This window comes from Ovis canadensis, chromosome 4, assembly GCF_042477335.2.
Source record: "Ovis canadensis isolate MfBH-ARS-UI-01 breed Bighorn chromosome 4, ARS-UI_OviCan_v2, whole genome shotgun sequence".
NCBI classification, from domain to species: Eukaryota; Metazoa; Chordata; class Mammalia; order Artiodactyla; family Bovidae; genus Ovis; species Ovis canadensis.
Window position 1 is genome coordinate 101,338,458 of NC_091248.1, and position 19,977 is coordinate 101,358,434.

At 38.0% G+C, this 19,977-nt stretch overlaps 1 protein-coding gene across 1 annotated transcript in view; it reads left to right on the plus strand.

The window, feature by feature from the left end:
• Positions 1-19,977, plus strand: part of PTPRZ1 (protein tyrosine phosphatase receptor type Z1) — a 207,980-nt gene that overhangs the window by 104,103 nt on the left and 83,900 nt on the right. Inside the window, exons 3-8 of the mRNA XM_069588278.1 lie at positions 5,281-5,460; positions 7,645-7,796; positions 11,252-11,347; positions 12,136-12,202; positions 17,943-18,100; positions 18,245-18,395. Of these exons, the coding sequence (XP_069444379.1) occupies positions 5,281-5,460; positions 7,645-7,796; positions 11,252-11,347; positions 12,136-12,202; positions 17,943-18,100; positions 18,245-18,395 (804 nt within the window). The remainder of the gene's footprint in view (positions 1-5,280; positions 5,461-7,644; positions 7,797-11,251; positions 11,348-12,135; positions 12,203-17,942; positions 18,101-18,244; positions 18,396-19,977) is intronic.

A 19,977-nucleotide genomic window follows, 5' to 3' on the forward strand; every position in this document is an offset into this window, starting at 1 on the left:
CAGCTTGCATGAAAGTCACCCTCACTGATTCCCTTATCCCAAAAAGATGGTATAGACTAGAGTTGTATGGATGGTATCTTTTCTTATAATTTCTCTGAACATCAATCGTTTAAAATCTTGGCCTTGCCCATACTTATGTTCAAAAAGAAAAGCATTTGAAAGGAAGAAGCTGAAAATGGTGCTGCTACCTGCTCTTTCATGGAATGGCTGCAGAAATGCTAGAGTTTAGCCAGAGAAAAGGTTGAGACTTGGATCTGCAACGTTTCATGTATTTTAATAAATGAACATTAAATAAGACATACCCATTCTTAGCACTGCGTGGGTACTTAGCTCAGTTAATATCCAGTGAGGCAAGGTTGTGAGAGATGGTTTATGGCTTCAGGTAGTTGAAACAAAGGCATTACAGGGCAGTTTTGGTTGAGAGGACTGTTCATTCTGTGGAACAGATGAAAATTCACTTTACGGTAAACAAAATTCTGGAAAGCCCTGTTTTATTTTTCTTCTTGTTAAACAATAAAATCTAAGTTTTATGACCAGAAAGAAAGAAAAGAGAGAGGGAATAAAAAGAGATATTTCAAAGATAGCCTGGATGATTACGTTTCTAAAAGACCCTGAGCAGATGGAAATTTGGGCTTCCCTGGTGGCTCAGATGGTAAAGAATATGCCTGCAATGCAGGAGACTGGGGTTTGATCCCTGGGTCGGGAAGATCCCCTGGATAAGGGGATGACTATCTATCTACTCCAGTATTCTTGCCTGGAGAATTTCATGGACAGAGGAGCCTGGTGGGCTACCATCCGTGGGATTGCAGAGTCGGACATGACTGGGTGACTAACACACATCGCACACACAGATGGAAATTAAACCAAATTAGTCAATGGCTGGGATGACACACAGTCTACAGCCTCCCACCCTCACTCTGTGGAGAGTGCTAAGGAAGTCAGATCAGAATCTGACTCCTATCAACTGGACATGTTTTAATCTGGAACCCTGGATTAGGGCTAACATCTGATAAGACAAATGAATTTTCTGTGGATTTGTAAGAGTGTGATGGCTAAACAAGGGTCTTGTTGACACCTTCTCTTGTTCTCATGATGTACCATATTAAAACCCAGAATCTAAATCTAGGAATACAGTTGTTTCTCAATATCAGAGAGGGATTGTCCAGGATTCTTTCAGATACCAGAATTTGTGGATGTGCAAGTCCCTTATATAAAATGGTGTAGTATTTTCATATCACCTATATACATGCTTCCATAGTCTTAAAATCATCTCTAGATTATTTATAATAGCTAATACAATGTGGCTCACATTGTACAGGAGACAGGAATCAAGACCATCCTCAAGAAAAAGGCAAAAAAGCAAAATGGCTCTCTGAGGAGGCCTTACAAATAGCTGTGAAAAGAAAAGAAGCAAAAAACCAAGGAGAAAAGGATAGATATACCCATTTGAATGCAGAGTTCCAAAGAATAGCAAAGAGAGATAAGAAAGCCTTCCTCAATGATCAGTGCAAAGAAATACAGGAAAACAATAGAATGGGAAAGACTAGAAATCTCTTCAAGAAAATTAGAGATACCAAGGGAACATTTCATGCAAAGATGGGCTCAATAAAGGACAGAAATGGTATGTACCTAACAGAAGCAGAAGATATTAAGAAGAGGTGGCAAAAATACACAGAAGAATGGTACAAAAAAAAATCTTCACAACCCAGATAATCACTATGGTATGATCACTCACCTAGAGCCAAACTTCCTGGAATGTGAAGTCAAGTGGGCCTTAGAAAGCATCACTACGAAAAAGCTAGTGGAAGTGATGGAATTCCAGTTGAGCTATTTCCAATCCTAAAAGATGATGCTGTGAAAGTGCGGCACTCTCTATATGTCAGCAAATTTGGAAAACTCAGCAGTGGCCACAGAACTGGAAAAGGTCAGTTTTCATTCCAATCCCAAAGAAAGGCAACACCAAAGGATGTTCAAATGACCACACAATTGCACTCGTCTCACACACTAGTAAAGTAATGATCAAACTTCTCCAAGCCAGGCTTTAGCAATACATGAACTGTGAACTTCCAGATGTTCAAGCTGGCTTTAGAAAAGGCAGAGGAACCAGAGATCAAATTGCCAACATCTGCTGGATCACTGAAAAAGCCAGAGTTCCCTGCAAAAACCATCTATTTCTGCTTTATTAACTATGCCAAAGCCTTTGACTGTGTAGATCACAACAAACTATGGAAAATTCTGAAAGAGGTGGGAATACCAGACCACTTGACCTGCCTCTTGAGAAATCTGTATGCAGGTCAGGAAGCAACAGTTAGAACTGGACATGGAACAACAGACTGGTTTCAAATAGGAGAAGGAGTACATCAAGGCTGTATGTTGTCACCCTGCTTATTTAACTTATATGTAGAGTACATCATGAAAAACGCTGGGCTGGAAGAAGCACAACCTGGAATGAAGTTTGCCAGGAGAAATATCAATAAGCTCAGATATGCAGATGACACCACCCTTATGGCAGAAAGTGAAGAAGAACTAAAAAGCAGTTGATGAAAGTGAAAGAGGAGAGTGAAAAAGTTGGCTTAAAGCTCAACATTCAGAAAACCAAGACCATGGCCTCTGGTCCCATCACTTCATGGCCAATAGATGGGGAAACAATGGAAACAGTGGCAGACTTTATTTTGGGGGGCTCCAAAATCACTGCAGATGGTGATTGCAGCCATGAAATTAAAAGACGCTTACTCCTTGGAAGAAAAGTTATGACCAACTTTAATATGACAGCATATTAAAAAGCAGAGACATTACTTTGTCAACAAAGGTCCGTCTAGTCAAAGCTATGGTTTTTCCAGTAGTCATGTATGGATATGAGAATTGGAGTATAAAGAAAGCTGAGCACGGAAGAATTGATGCTTTTGAACTGTGGTATTGGAGAATACTCTTGAGAGTCCCTTGGACTGCAAGGAGATCCAACCAGTCCATCCTAAAGGAGGTCAGTCCTGGTTGTTCATTGGAAGGAATGATGTTGAAGCTGAAACTCCAGTACTTTGGCCAGGTGATGCGAAAAACTGACTCGTTTGAAAAGACCCTGATGCTGGGAAAGATTGAAGGCAGGAGTAGAAGGGGATGACAGAGGATGAGATGACTGGATGGTATCACTGACTCAATGGACATGAGTTTGAGTAAAGTCTGGGAGTTGGTGATAGACAAGGAGGCCTGGTGTGCTGCAGTCCATGGAGTGGCAAAGAGTCAGACACAACTGAGGGACTGAATTGAACTGAATACAATGTAAATACTATGTAAACAGTTGAATATATGATGTAAATGCTATGTAAATAGTTGTCAGCACTTAGCAAATTAAAGTGTCCTTGGAACATTTTGGAGTTTTTTCCTAAATACTTTGCTCTGAGGTTGGTTGAATTTGCAGTTGTGAAACCCGTGAATACAGAGGACCAATTGTAATTGTTCTTTTTTTTTTTTTTTTTTACGGTTAACATGAGATATTTTAATATGATTTTTATGTTAAATCTTTGAAATTCAGTACATTTTTACATTTATAGTGCATCCCAGTTCCAGTCAGTCACACTTCAAGTGCTCAGTCGCCACCTGGGGCTAGTGGCTACCAATGTCAGACAGTGTAACTCAAATTCTGCCCAGACTGAGTGTACTTGCTGAGGCACTACTATATATTCCTCTAGATCTCTGTGCCCCCAATCAGGGCCCTGAGAACAAATTTGAAGGGAAGGCCTCTGAGGTTTTAGCCAAAGAGTAAAAGCACTCCTTCAGATCCAGACCTAGACAGCTATCCCTAAACTGATCCCAAACTTGCTGATGAGACAGCTTTTAGCAATCACGAATCCACAAGTGCATTAAGGTCAGACACATTTGACACTGGCCAGTAGGATACCCACTAAGAAAATCTGACAAGGAAACTGACAGGGCAGCCTGGAGGGGCCTGTGAAAGGTCATCTAGTCCTGCCGTTTGGGACTGAAAGGGTCTAAAAATACCTGGCATAATATCAGACACCTTCTTGTGTTAGTCTAGCAGCAACAAGAATCACACGTGAGAAAAATACTGAGAAAATTCTATCTATTAAGGCATTTCCACAAACTAGGAAAAGACCACTTTAAAGTTTTGCTTAGAGGAAGAAACACGGGTATTCCATGAAAGCAAAATTTGAAACCCACATATGAGAGTTCAATCCCCTCATATTAAGCCCAGAAAAAGGAAGTGTTTGGACCAAAATCTTTACTATGCCCTTTCCACTACTAACTGAAAAATATTTTAATTGGAGAGACTGTACCATCTCCAGGGTTCTTCCAAATTATCCTTCAGGATGACCCGCTCTGGGATAGATCATCAGCGGTCCCCAGTTTTGAGTTAGGAGCCAGCAGCCCTGAACAGGATTGTAGCACCGTGATCCCCCATCTTCTGAAATCTTGAGCGGAGGCGGCTTCTAGGGAGATTCTTTCGCCAACTCTACAACTTCCGGAGCCTGGCCTGGCCCGGCCCGGCCCGGCCCAGCCCCTCTGCTATGGCCCAGTTCCTGGCGGCAGGCCGGGCCTAACCGGTCAGCCCCCAGCGGAAGGGCAGCGAGGAGCCCCAGACGGAGGCCACACACACGAAGGCAGCCCACAGATTGTTAGCAGCCTCCCCGGGAACGGTTTCCGGGAGGCGAGTGGGCCGCAGGTCAGTACCAAAGTGCCAGAGAGGACCCCTCGACCCTCTAACTGCGAGTGGGCTTCCGGGGAAGGGATGGCTCTGTCGGTATCATACCTGTTCCCAAGCTTAGCACCCACCCCGCCTGCGCCGGCCGGGACGGGCCGCCTCTCAGCAATTCCTGAGGCTGGGGCTCACTCCGTCCTCCTAAGGCTGCCAACGAACGGCTCCGGCCTCGCAGGGGTCGCTCTGGTGAACCCCCGACTTGCTAGAGGATCTGACAGCCCGGGCTTTCTGCGGGGGCTGGGCGGGAGAGGCTTGTCTCCCTGGATGGAAGGACCTCCCAGCTCACTGGCGGTCCGCGGCCCGGCTGCTTCTGTGCCGAGGAAAGACATCCTAGAGCCTCGAAGCTCCGCCGAGCGCAGGTTGTCCCCGCGACAGGCCGCCTAAGCTTCTAGGGCACGGCGGAGCCTCGCGGCCTCTGTAATTGTTCTTAAGAATTGGTTTAAAGATGTCTCAGTTTTTCCCAATGTTGTGTCTATTTTTATGTAACATTAACTACTTTATAAACATAAAATTTAGCTTTTGCGTAGTTATTTAAAAACCAAACTTATTGCCATTTTTTCCTCTAGGAGCATTGAATCAAAAAAATTGGGGAAAGAAATATCCAACATGTAATAGCCCCAAACAGTCTCCTATCAATATTGATGAAGATCTTACACAAGTAAATGTGAATCTTAAGAAACTTAAATTTCAGGATTGGGATAAAACATCTTTGGAAAACACATTCATTCATAACACTGGGAAAACAGGTAAAATACTTGCATGTTTTTCTGTCTTTAATATGTTTATCAAACTTAGAGTATATTTAGATTATTTTCATTATATTTTTCTTTGAATGATGTATGTATTATGAACTGGATAGAAACTATAGGTACAAGAAATCAAATAGAAAATTGGAAGTTTAGATCTTTTGAAATGTGTACAAAAAATTAAATAACCAAAGTCATAATGTTCTCCAGTAATATAGCAATAAAGATGCCTCCACAGGAAGAACTGATAAAGATAATATATAGCTAATTAACTTAATAACTTTATCACTGGTTAATCACTTAGTCAATCGGGATTTCTTTCTCTTGTGCGTTTTATTTGATCTTTTCTACTCAGTTGTATGTTACGTTCAATATTTGGATGTGAAAAAAGCAATCTACTATAATTGAATTTTAAGAAAGTATTGGTCCTTCTAGATAGAAAGTTTTAAATTATATACTATACTTAGGAAGCACTCTCTAATAAAGCTTTTTTTCTTAGTATACAAATTATAATATCATAAAAATTCCAGTAAGCAACAAATAGAAGTTTACAAAAGCTAGCATTTTTTTCTGATGCTATGTTTTAAATGAAATTATATGTATATCAACAAGTTATGTAAAAGCAAATATACTCATGGGAAAAAGATTAGAAAAAGTATTCGCTATAGTAGTAGCCATGTTGGGGTGATTTAATTGTAAGTGGTATTTTTCTCTATTTTCCATATTTTGCTGATATAATTGTGTGAATATGGTAATTTAAATCCTGTGAAGGTAGGAATTTTTCTGGATCAGTGCTTGACAAATAATAAGCACTCAATAAGTATTTCTTGAATGAATGATTTTATATGTTATAAGAGGCCTGGCGTGTTGCGGTTCATGGGGTCTCAAAGAGTTGGAAATGACTGAGCGACTGAACTGAACTGATAATGTATTATTAATTAAATATATAATAGTATATTCTCCTAAATGTTAGACATTTTAATTACCAGTTTTAGTGGGTGTTACAGAGAAGTAAAGCATGTAATCTCTGCTTCATTTTTCTTAGTCGAGTGTAGTCAAGCCCTTGATCTTTAGAGCCACACTTTCTAGGTTCAATTCTGACCATTTAAAGCACAGTATGGAACTTTGAGAAAGTTCCTTAACTTTGCTGTGGCCAATTTCCTTACCTTGTAAAATAGGGATTGTAATGGTATCATCTTCCATTGTGTAGGATCAAATATTTAATACATGTAAAGAAATGTAATGCCTGTCATGTCATAAGTGATAAATGAATGTTGACCATTATTGTTGTTTGTTGCTACTGTTATTATTCATGAAAATGTATATCTCTGACTAGCTGGTGTCTGCTGGAAAGAAAAAAACAACACAGCCTAGAAATTAATTATATTTTACTTAGAAGTCTTTACACTGCACAGTATGTTGGATTTGGTTCCAAATGCCAAAAGTGATTTCTGCCAAATGAAACAAAGACTATTTAAATCTGACTGAGAGACATTGAAATCATGCGTTACACTCTGAAGGGAATCATTAATTCCCAGATGACTCCTAAAATACAGATAGTAGATGTTATCTGCTAGGGATCTCTAGAGTTTAAGATTCTGAGACTTGCCAGTGAGGGTTCAAACACGAGATGGCTAAAACCCCTTCAAAAGGAAAAGGCCTCCCGCCTTCCTTGCCACAGTCTAGGACAGAAATTCTGAAGCTTGATGAAGCCTGGGGTGATGCTTGGAAACATAAGGAGATGGGACAAAAGCAGCAGCAGCTTGATAAGGAATCGAAACAGGAACATGAGAAGGTTGGAGAAAAGACCTTTCCTTTCCAGTCTTCTGTTCCTTCTCACTTTAACTGTCCCCTCACCACCATGTGAGGCATTAGGGGAGCAGGGTTTTGGATGCCAAACAAACAAAACGTAGGCTACCAAACAGACAGGGTAGGTGAACTACCTGTCTCTTGCTTTAAGTGTTGTATGGCAGTTAAGGTCTTGGATTTATTTTACACTTGTGGCAATAGAATACATTAAGTATATTATGCAGTTACAAAGTTCAGCTTTCAAAATTATAGCTTACTTTTTGAATTTATCAAATACATTACGTTCTTAATGTACCTTAATAGAAGCAAATTTAAATTTGTAATTTTGATTTTCAAAAACTTAGATGTCAATTTATTGGTTTTTTTTTTTTCAAGTGGAAATTAATCTCACTAATGACTACCGTCTCAGTGGAGGGGTTTCAGAAACAGTGTTCAAAGCAAGCAAGATAGCTTTTCACTGGGGAAAATGCAATATGTCATCTGATGGATCAGAACATAGTTTAGAAGGGCAAAAATTTCCACTAGAGGTAAGTCAGTAGTCCCACTAATTACTATTTCATTTTCTAAGTCACTGGGATTTCATTTAACATATAATTTGATTCCTTTGTAATGTAACTTTATGACTTTCACAGTTATATTTTGTTTACTTGGTTAATATCTGCATTTCTCTCTGGACTGAGCTGTATAAGATCTGTAGTTGATTTTCCACTTTCTAGTAATGCTGAGTGTCACGTTATATTATAGACGATTAGTAAATATTGATGAGTGAATGAATGAATGAAATTCTTCCCATAGCCCATTAGGGAAAAAAGGGGGAAACTTCATCAACGTACTAGAAAATCAAGAAGCTTCAAATTAAAGTGATAAAATGTTTCAAATTTAAAATCAGCAAATAAATAGAATGCATAGTAATATACAATGAAAAATGTGAACACTTTCACACATGTCTGGAGAAGGTGTAAATTGGTAAGACTTTCTGGGAAGCATTTCACTTGTTCTTATCAATAACTTTAGATGTTTTATTCTCAATACTTACATTTCAGTTTATAGCAATTTAGTCTAAAGAATAATTAAGGACATACTCAAAATTTTGGAGCCAAAGACTTATTTACAATAATAAAAGTTGAAACAAAAAGAAATGATTACATTACAATGGATTATTATAGATCTTGTAAAAATCCTGTTTTAGAATGATTTATATAACAGAAAAGGTTCATCATAAGATATGAATGCTTTTAAAAAGCAGAAGGTAAAATAGTATATACAGTGTTATTATTCTAAATTTTGTAAAGCAGGAAACTAATTAACGGCAGAGAGAGAGTACAGTGTCTAAGTCACGCGGACGAGGCTTGAATATTGGCTTCACATTTAGTTATTGTTATATGACATGACATTGTATGAATTATTTAATTTCCCTAAGCTTCTGTTTCTCATCTGTGAAATTGATGTAATAGTAGTAACACTTCTCTATAGAGTTATTAGGAGGATTAAATGAAAGGTTGAATTATTACTATTGTAAAAATAATGGAAGGAAACCAAGAAAACATTAATTGTAATTTTCTCTGGGTGATGGCATTATTACCTTTTCTCCTTTAAAATTCTCATACTTTCTAGGTTGCCTGTGTTAAAGTTGCATTTTCACTTTTATAATTCAAAGCAGTTATTGATAATGAAAATAAAATGAGTTAGTTACTTAATAAAGGATTTAAAAAAATAATGTGGATAAGCACATTCAAATGTGTGGCTTATAATTTCTTAAATATCCTTAAAGAAAAGTATATTTATCAAATCTTGTTTGTCAGAAATACGAAAATCAACTCATTGAACATGTAACATTCTCAGTTCTAAGAGTTTAGCTCTCTCACAGTACTCCTTAGAACAAAGGTGAAAATCAAGAAAACCCTAAAAATAACACTAGCCATGATTCAGTAAAATAAACTGTACAGAATCTGTGTACTAAACCTCATGTATTTTTCTTATTTAGAAGCCCCTCAAATCATCTCTCAGAGATGTCATTTGTTTGTTGTTTCTTTTTATTTAATTTTTAAACATTAATGGGTTTTATTTTATTTATTTATTTATTTATTTATATTTTTTTTGCCAAACCATGTGCTTTGCAGAATCTTGGTTCTTCAACCAAGCAGTGAAAGCCCTGAATCCTAATTACTGGAGCATCAGGGAACTCCCTGTTGTTTATTGTTTAAAACACCATATAATTGTGCGAGCAGGAACAACTATACTCCAAGAAAAAATAAAAAATAATAAATTGTCTCTCCAGATTTTGGTGGTTTGAGTTGTGCTAAATTAAATGATGGAAGTTTATTGAATAGCTAGGTCATTCTCAAATAAAATAATTTATTGAAACATTTAAAAAAAATTGTGCAAGTGGAGAAACTAGAGGGTATCCTTGATTTGCTCTTTTTTCCTGGCCTCTCACATCCTATAATCATCTCCTCAGTTCTGCCCCTAAATGATGTGTGACGTCAGAAAAAGGTTCCCACCATCTTGGTCTCTTACTTGGATGTGTAAGTCCCTGAAGCTAGTTTCTCTCCAGTCTTAATCCCTTCCACTGGCCATCCCTACCCCTTAGCCCTGCCCCCCCACCTTGCCCCCATCAAGGACTTTCTATTGCCCTCCAGCCCAAACTGCTGGGGCTACCTCACAGTCCTTCTTGCCGGGACCCCTGCCCACTTCTCCAATCTCATATCTCTCTTCTCTTCTCGCATGTGCTCAGCTGAAATCCTAACACACTTTCAGTTTCCCACACTACTCTTACTTTCTTGCCTGTAGGCTTTTCCTAGCTGGACCCTCTGACTTGAACATACGTTTTCCTCTTCTGCTTTCTCATTTGCCAGCTTTAAAATCATTCATGCTTCAGGGTGGCCGAAAGGTTTTGGTGACCATCCAAGACAGGAGACACTGCTTTCTTCTGCTTCACACCCACTATTTCTCTGATCACAGCCCTCACTGCACATTAATCATCTCGGAGGGTTCTGTTCTTACCTTAGTTACATCGCTAAACTACCTGAGTTATCTAATTTCCAAGCCCATGACACAAGGAACATCAACCTATCAGAGAGTGAAGGCTATCCTAGATGTATGGACTGAAGTAGAAATTAACAAGGTGGCTCAGATAGTAAAGACTCTGCCTGCAGTGTGGGAGACCTGGGTTCAATCCTTGGGTCAGGAAGATCCCTAGAGAAGGAAAAGGCTAACCATTCCAGTATTCTTGCCTGGGGAATTTCACAGACAGAGGAGCCTGGTGAATCCGTGGGAGCCCATGGGATCACAGGGTCAGACACGACTGAGCGACTAACACACACATAACCTCACAGCAGGAGGAGAGGCTTGAAATAAGGAATTTAGGACTCCTTTGGTATTTTTTAGGTAGAAGCAGAGATTCCTTGAGGGTTTCACTCTTAGTAGAGCTCAAGACAGTAATATCCAAAACTGGTAACTCAGACCATCAAGTAAGTCACATCCATTCAAGGAAGGTTGAAACCATATTTGAAAGAATTCCATCAAAATATTTAAAATAGCATCTGATTATTTATTTTATTTGGAAATTCCCTGATAGTCCAGGGAGTAGGACTTTGTACTTTCAGTACCAAGGATGAAGGTTCAGTCCCTGGTCGGAGAACTAAGATCCTTCAAACCGCTCAAAGTACAGCCAAAAAAATTAAAGTAATATAAATTTATTACATTTGAAAATTGCTCAATCTCATAGTGGTAATTTCAGGTCTAGATCTGTCTAACTTCGTATTTTGTTCTTTGTTGAAGGGTAATTGATAGTAAATGTAGCTTTGTATACATGTAATTAATAAAATATTTTGAAATTTTGCAAAATATAGAATTACATCAATTATAAAATGTCTCAACTTGAATGTATTGAACTGATAAATGATCTAATTATTTTACTGTCTCTTTGCTGAAGTTTTTGTGAAGTCTGTATGTAATAAAGCCATCAATATTATGTTTATAGATGCAGATTTACTGCTTTGATGCAGACCGATTTTCAAGTTTTGAAGAAGCAATTAAAGGAAAAGGGAAGTTAAGAGCTTTATCCATTTTATTTGAGGTAATCATATGTGTATATACATATATATTCACATAGGGATTTAGCACTAACTTTTCAATCATGGGGAATATCAAAGCACATTTTTTTTTAACAAATAGAAGGGCTCACAAGTTTAATGATAACTGGTCATCATTTCAAAGAGAACAACCTCTTGCCTGGTATGTTTTAAAGAGGACTCTTACTCACAGAGTTAGAGAATGAACTTATGGTTGCCAGTGGAGGGGTTGGGGGGAAGGGATAGTTAGGGATTTTGGAATGAACATGTACATTCTGTTGTGTTTAAAATGGATAACCAACAAGGACCTGCCGTGTTGCACATGGAACTCTGCTCTATATAACGTGGCAGCCTGGGTGGGAGGGCAGTTTGGGGGAGAATGGATACATGTATGAGTATGGCTGAGTCCCTTCACTGTTTACCTGAAACTGTCACAACATTGTTAATAGGCTATACACCCATACAAAATAAAAAGGTTTTTGTAGAGGGGTTCTTGTATTCCTTAGTTAGGAATGTCACTTCTAATCTCTATACTTGTGCACTATGAGATTTGTCCATTTGCAAAGCATCAGTGTGATACAGCACCAACTGTGAATAGTAACATTTTAAATTCTTTTCTTAATTGAAAATTGAAGATATCAGGTGTTTATTTTATTTATTCTTACTTTGCTGTGGAAAAAAGTGTGCCTTTAGAGGACGTTACTTTGGAATACTTAAAATGGAATTCACTAATCTATACATGAATACCTAGTCAAATATTTTATACCATTTTTAGAATGTCATTCTTTCACAGGTTGGAATAGAAGAAAATTTGGACTACAAGGCAATTATAGATGGAGTGGAGAGGGTTAGCCGTTTTGGTAAGCTATCTGGAGAAATCTCTCTTCCAGATTTACTTTGGATTTGTATGAATTTGTAATATTATTAAAATTGCTTGTACCAAGGAATAAGGGAAGATATTTGTAAAGAGGAGAAACCTCTCACATCTAACCCTTGACAATTTATACATTTCTCACTGAAGAACAATTTAATCAGAAATTTTTGTCACAGAAAATCATAAAATGTTAATTTAAGTAGGAAGTTGAAGTTTTCTAATTATTGAAAATAATTTAATCACATTATGCATTTAAGTGTATTTTTTTTACTCTATCTCTGCATGGTTCATCTATAAAAGACTCCAATGTGTGATCTGAAACCAGTTAATTTTAATAAAAATTATATTCTAAAGTGAAAAGGGAATTGTTACTCAAGTTCAGATTATTCCATGGTGGTTTCCTTGGTAAGTCCTTTGCTTTACCAATATAAGATTTTTTGGAAGGCGGATGCTTACATAGAACAAGACACGCTGTGCTTTTATATTGTTCTGCTTCCTTTCTCTTAGATCTTGTCATTTGTCACAGCACATGCTTTTGACAACGTTGGCAGGAAACAGAAAACACATTATTTTATTTTTATTAAGCACCCACAAACAGGGTATTAATGTTGTCCTGAGTTATCAATAAAAAGAGGATTATTCCTCTCGGGAAAGCTGCAAAATTTGAAATCAGAAACACAACTCACAACTGATCGTTTTCTTGAAAGCAGAAGTCTGGCCTAGGATTAATTCATCTTTGTCAATTTTATGTGGGAACCTGAATTAACCAATCTTTTCAGAAGTTGGGAATATGTGAGCTCCTACAGTTTAGCTTTCTTTCTTTTTTTTTTTTTTTTTGAAAGATATAGTCAAACACAGCATCAAGCTGTTAGTTATCTCCTTGCATCTACCCAGATTATAAAATTTAACACTGAATACCATAAGCCACACTTAAGTTTTCCCTCATTTAGTCAGAAAGTGGAGTCTCTGCAGACTGCAAGAAGGCAACTAGTTTGAAATCCTACACTTAAAATGATGTAAAATGTGAACATGAATGTTCCCAGGCCTTGCACCAGGCTGTGGGGACCACAGAAGTGATGCTAATACTAGTTGTTAGTCCTGATTTGTGTAACTATGACACTTGGACCACTTAATTGAAGCCTCTTGAGTGTTTCTGGGGGACTGTAGGAGAGTATAGTATGAGCTTAGGAAATCAGTTTGCTCATGTTCTTGGACTAAACTTTCCTTTCTAATATCTACTGTCTGTAAGCCATTGAGGGGGATACTTCATCAGAACCTGTCGCATAATACCCTCCCTGGGAATTTGGGTTTCCTAATAGCATCCTGCCTCTGTCCTGGAAGCAGAACAAATGGTCCCCTGGGCTGCCTGGGAACACATACTGATCTGCCCTCTGTTCCCCTCTCTGTCTTCTGTCTCTCTACCAGGGCACCAACTTCTTCCCTCCTTTTTTTTTTTTCAACAAAAAATAAAATCCTCCACACCTATCAACTCATCTACTTAATATTTCCATATACTTAGCAAGGACACCTTAGCCCATACAATTGGTAAGTGGTAAAGCCAGGATTTAGAACCTGTCTGTCCAAAAGGATTGTTCCAATATATTGTAGAGATTTATACTAGTTCTATATTTCCAAACACATATAAAACACCTGTCAATTTGATTGAAATAGTTGTGAAATGTGATCCGTCCAAACTAAGTAAATTAAGTCCTCCCAGAGTTAAACGTTTCCATTTTGATAGTTCTTGGATTAAATTTAGTCCTATTTCAGAGTCTAGAAAGTCCCCCAGTGCCCAATAATCAGAAGGCTTCCCAATATTGGCTGCCCTCCATCGCTGCTGGGAATTTGAAGGTGATGCTGGTCTTTAGAAAGTGACTCAGAAACTGCAGCTAAACTCCCAAATCCTGCCACATATTCTTCATATAACGTGAGTTCCACAAAAACCAACATTTTCCAAACTTCCTTCTGATTATAAAATCTGTCTTATCACAGTGTGAGCTGGTGGCTCAGTTCCTGTATTTTTTTCTAAGAGACAAGCCCATCTTTTCCCTTCCCTCTTTCTTGTGTTCTTTTCTTTCCCTTTCTTCCATCACACCTACTTTATATTAGGCATTGCTCTCACATGGAGTGGTGAGAAATAGGGCATATAGCAATACAAAGATAACAATAGAAAGATAATGCATTAATCTTCCCCAAACAGAGCCCACGCACAGGCACACAATAATTGTTAATTGAAATCTTTCAAGTTGCAAGGAAGAGACACACCCAGGTAACATAGTCAGTGATTCTCAAATGGGAATTCTCATCAGATGACTTGTGTACAAAAGTCATCTGATTAGTCAAGTGATTAGAAAAGCATTCCTAATCACAAAGGCAGCCCAGGAATTTGTATATTGACAAATCCTCACCACCACCATCCTAAGTCTAATTATCCTAGGTGATGAATTGGTTTTAAGTATTAAATGGCTCTTTCCTTGCCCTGGACCTAGAAATGGTCTTTGTCTTTATCTCCCTCTCACTCTCCTCATCTTTCCCCCTCCTGCCATCAGTCTCCCGCGGAAGGAAGATCTGATTGGTGTGTTTATCACTGATTAAGAAAGAAGAGGATGACAGAGTGAATGACTGATCATGAATAGAGCAACACTGGCTCATGTGTGATTCTTGTTTAGCAATAGTGAGGTTATTCAAATGAAGTGCATGTTTTTGCAAGCCACAAGAAACCACTTTAGTCCAGTTTTCTTATAAGGTGATGTTGCAATTAAAAAATACTACTGTGATTTCAAAGTCTTGTCATGTTGGAAAGAAACTTAGGACATGCAGGTCCATAATAAAAAGGTAGAAAGTACTCAACATATTCATAACAGTGACTAGATGAGTGGTGTGAGGTTCAGAGGCAGGAAGAATGGATTCCATAGAAATGAGGGAGGGAGGAGTCACCGTTTTTTCTGGCTCTTTCGCTTCTTCCTAACTTTGCCTCCCTTTTCTTTCCCGATTTCACAAAAATTATCTACTTCACCATCCCTATTCAAATCTGATTTTCCTTTTCTGGCCTCTGGGTCTCCTGCTGTCAGTTTCATTTCCTACCTAAATTAGCAGGGAGTCAATTTCTGGCTCCTTACTTAATTAGTATTCTCCACCTCCACATTTCCACAGAACATTTGTAAAAGTTTTTCCTTCATCAAAGGAAGAATTGTAGTCCATTGATGATTAAAAAGGAGGCTATTTAATCACAAATGTTCCAGATATCAAAAACATAAATTTGAAAATGTTTAAATATTCACATGTTTGAAATAGTTTCCTTAGTTTCTGAGAACTTGAATCTGAGTCTGAATTCTAAATAATCTTGTCTTGACATTGCAGGAGAGGAAGACATACTTTTAGAAGTTACTAATTAATCCTTTAAACCTAATGTAACCTGAATTTTCTAGTGGATTAAAACTAGATTTAGGTTGTACATATACAGCACTATCAATTCAATCAACAGGTTTTTTACTTCTAAGATTTAGTCTTAACTTCAGGCTGAAAGAAGTTATCTATAATTTTATTAGCACTAGCCCTCTTCCTGAAAAAATTTCTGTATTACAGGAAAATTAATATTCAATAATTTAATTTTTGTGTGTGCTAGTGTGCTCAGTCGTGTCCAGCTCTTTGCAACCTCATGAACTGTAGCCCACCAGACTTCTCTGTCCCTGGAATTTTCCAGGCAAGGATACTAGAGCGGGTTGTCATCTTCATACTCCAGAGGATCTTCCTGACCCAGGGATCAAACCCAGGTCTCTTGCATCTCCTGCATTAGCAGGCAGATTCTTTACCACTGAGTCACTTGGAAAGCCCAGTGGAAATAATTTTTTTTCCATGAGGTTGTGTCCAGTCTTCATATCATATAGAACTGTAATATACTGTTAAGGTCATCTGATCCAATTATTTCATTTTAAAAGGAGGAATGTGGGATTCACCAAGACTAAAATCTTGCAAAGCCTTCACTCTACTTGAGGTTTTCAACCCTGGCTGCATGTTTGAATCACCTGGGGATTCTTTTTAAAATATGTAGGCACACCAAGCCTAAAAAAAGTAGGTACCTAAGTCCCACTGCTGCAGATGGGGTCTGGGACACTAGTATTTTTTTTTTTAATGCTCCCCAGATAATTCATATGGTACAACTATGCACTGTGGCGCCTCACTTAGACTAGATGAAATTAGCTTCAAGGACTATTTCTTAATGACCTAAATGTATGAGACAGAAAAGAAGACATGCACTTGGCTGGGTAAGTCAAGAGGATGGGAAAGTAAGTTAGATACTAGTAAGCATGCGTGTGTGCCCAGTCACTTCGGTCATGTCCGACTCTTTGCAACCCTATGGACTGTAGCCAGCCAGGCACCTCTATCCATGGTACTCTCTAGGCAAGAATACTAGAATGGGTTGCTATGCCCTCTTCCAGGGGATCTTCCCCACCCAGGGATCAAACCCACTTCTCCTGCGTCTCTTGCATTGCAGGCAGATTCTTTACCCACTGAGTCACCTGGGAAGCTCCTGGGAAGCATATTGCTGCCCATATGAGTGAGAACTGGTACACAGAGGGCTAAATAGCCAAGGCAGTACCTTTGGTAAGAGTCATTTGAAAGATGCAAGATCAAAAATGAGACTTTTCAAGGAGACAGCTATAATTGGGTTGTTTCGAGGTTCCCAGACTTAGGAAAGCTCTACCAATTTTTTGTAGGAATTCGCTATTCTTAATTCAACTTATAAATAAAAAAATCAATATTTTTTATTACATGTATAAAATTTGAAATACATTTCCTATTCTTTGTCTTGCCTTTTTACTCTCTAAATGGTGACTGTTGACAAATAGACTTTGAGTATCAGGTAGATCATTTTTCCCTCTGTGAATAACACTTTTTGCAAGCTATTTCATAAATCTCAACCTATCCTATGATTATGAAGATAGTTTTCTATGTTTTATTCTAAGAGCTTTATTGTTCGGTCCACATTTAGATCCAGACTCTACTTAGAAATGATTTGTGATTATGGTGTGAAGGAGGGAATAAAGATTCATGGTTTGCATAAGTATATCTGATTGATACAGCATGGTTTATTGAAAAGGCCATGTATTTCAACTACATAATAATTTTTCCTGTTATGAGTCAAATAATCACATATGTGTGGGTCTGGACTCTTTATTCTCTTCCATTGTTCTCTTAGTTCATCTTTGCCTTTTTTTTCCTTTTTCTTACTTTATTGTAAGTAAAAAAAATGTCCTGGTCCCCCAGTTCAGTGTAAAAAATGGTGCTATAAGACGTGATTTTCCCATTCTTTATCACTAGGGGAAGACCTTTCAGTAAGTCATCCTAAAATATGATGTTCATTATAGATACTTTTCATCAGAATATGGTTTTGTTTTCCAGAAGTTGGTATTCAATCTTACTGAATGATTTCCCAATATCTATTCATACGGCCATATGATTTCTGAATCTTTCATATGTAAAAATAATCTTTCCAGCATCTTGCCCATGTAAAGATAGAGCAACTAACACTATGTTGAGATATGTGCAAGAAAATTTAGAATATGTCAGTTTTATCTCCATTTTAGATATGTATCTAAAACGTTCTTAAAATTTAAGTTCTGATTAAATACATACCAAAATATATGTCTCAGTTTCATAGTGGCTTTGAACAGCTAAGTTCCAGTGTTAAGATTTCAGCTGAGATGTATATGATTCCTTTGTAGGGAAACAGGCTGCGTTGGATCCATTCACATTGCTGAACCTTCTGCCAAACTCAACTGACAAGTATTACACTTACAATGGCTCCCTGACATCTCCTCCCTGCACAGACACCGTTGACTGGATTGTTTTTAAAGAGACAGTTAGCATTTCTGAAAGCCAGGTAATCTTGGAAGTTCAAACAAATGGAGTAATTTGAAGCAATTTTAAAAGAAATATTTTCTACAGAATATGTGTTTTAAAGCATTTGCTGATATGCCTTTGAAGCAAGTATGTTAAATTATAAGTTAAATTATCTTCTTTCCAGTTGGCTGTTTTCTGTGAAGTTCTTACAATGCAACAGTCTGGTTATGTCATGTTGATGGACTACTTACAAAATAATTTTCGAGAACAACAATACAAGTTCTCCAGGCAGGTGTTTTCCTCATATACTGGAAAGGAAGAGATTCATGAAGCAGGTGTGTATTGAAATATAATTTTTCTGTAAGTCCTATTAAATTCAGTGTTATAGGAGGTAATTGTGATATCATGGACAATATACGAGACTTTGATTTTGGGAAATATTTTGATTATAGAGTTGTAGCCTTTAGGTAAGCTATTTAACTTCTCTGAATCTCAGTTGCCATATTTATAAAATGACAATTACAAATATCTGTCCTTGGGACTTCCCTGGTGGTCCAGCAGTTAAGATTCTTCCCTGCAACATGCCAGGGAGCAGCTACACCCAGGCACAACTAAAGAGTCCATGCCACAAGGAAAGACCCCACATGATGCGACGAAGATCCAGTGTACCATAGTAAGACCCAACACAGCCAAATAAATAATACAGTTGTGAATTATGTGCATACACGATAAAGAAAATCTGTTCCTCCTTCCATGCATAACACCATTTTGCAAGTAAGAAACACTGAGATTCAGGAAGGAAAGTTTTTTCCTAAAACATATAGTAGTAGGTGGCAGCCACCTACACACCTCCAAATTCACTTTATGGCATTTGCTTGTGTTAACAGCTATAAGAAGGGAAAGAATAAGGGTGAGGTGTTCAGAGCTTGGGAAGATTGCTTCTTGTTGAGATAACTTGGGAATCTCCGTGGGGGAAGCGCATTTGACCTGAGTCTTAACGTGTGTTGGGGTTTTAAAGAAGTACTCATCTGTGTGTTGGCAGCTCCCAGAGAGGCTAGTGCCTAGTAAGGACAGAAACCCAAGGCACTGAATTATTAATGAATAAAAAGTGAGTCCTTTCCCCAGTTTCCTTCTTTGAAAGAAAAGAAGTTTGTCCTTGTCAAGCCCAGGCGATGCAGAGGAGGCAGAGGGAAAGCCTGTGGAGTGCCCTCTGGGTCTTTTGAAGCTCACACAGCAGTCAGAAGCCTTTCAAAGTGTCCAGAGGACACAGTCATTGCATCTACTGACTTGTTCTTTTCAGTTCACTGTGAGGGTGTGCTGGTTCATGAAAGAAAGAGTTGAAGTGGCCTCTGCTTTGGGGACTGAAAACCTTTCCAAGAACATGGTCTTTGATCCCAGTCCTGTAAGGAATTTTTGGCTGTGTATAATATTAATTCAATAATCGTCTGCTTTTGAAGATTAGGCATTAAAGCAGCATATTTCTGTTGTTTCAAAGTAATATTTGTGAAAATTGTTTATCCTTTAACCACAACATAAACAAAGTACAACAGTGATAAATTGCTGTGTTTACTGTGACATTGTTTCAAATCAGTTGCTCCAAAGTGAGGAAATTTAATTATATTTCTACCAACAATACTAAATACTAAAACCTCCTGTGTGGTAAATAATCCCCAATTGATTTAAAAAAAATAAATAGATCTAACCATCTCCTTTTCTGAAATACAAATGACCAAATAACAAAATATATACAATGTTTTGGCCATGTGTTAGTCATACTGTATTAGTCGAACTAGTTATTAGTTATATTGTATTAAAACTCTTCAGTGGCTCCCATGGGCTTTCCAGATGGCTCATTGGTAAAGAATCTGCCTGCCCCAGTGCAGGAGAATCAAGAGACATGGGTTTGATCCCTGGGTC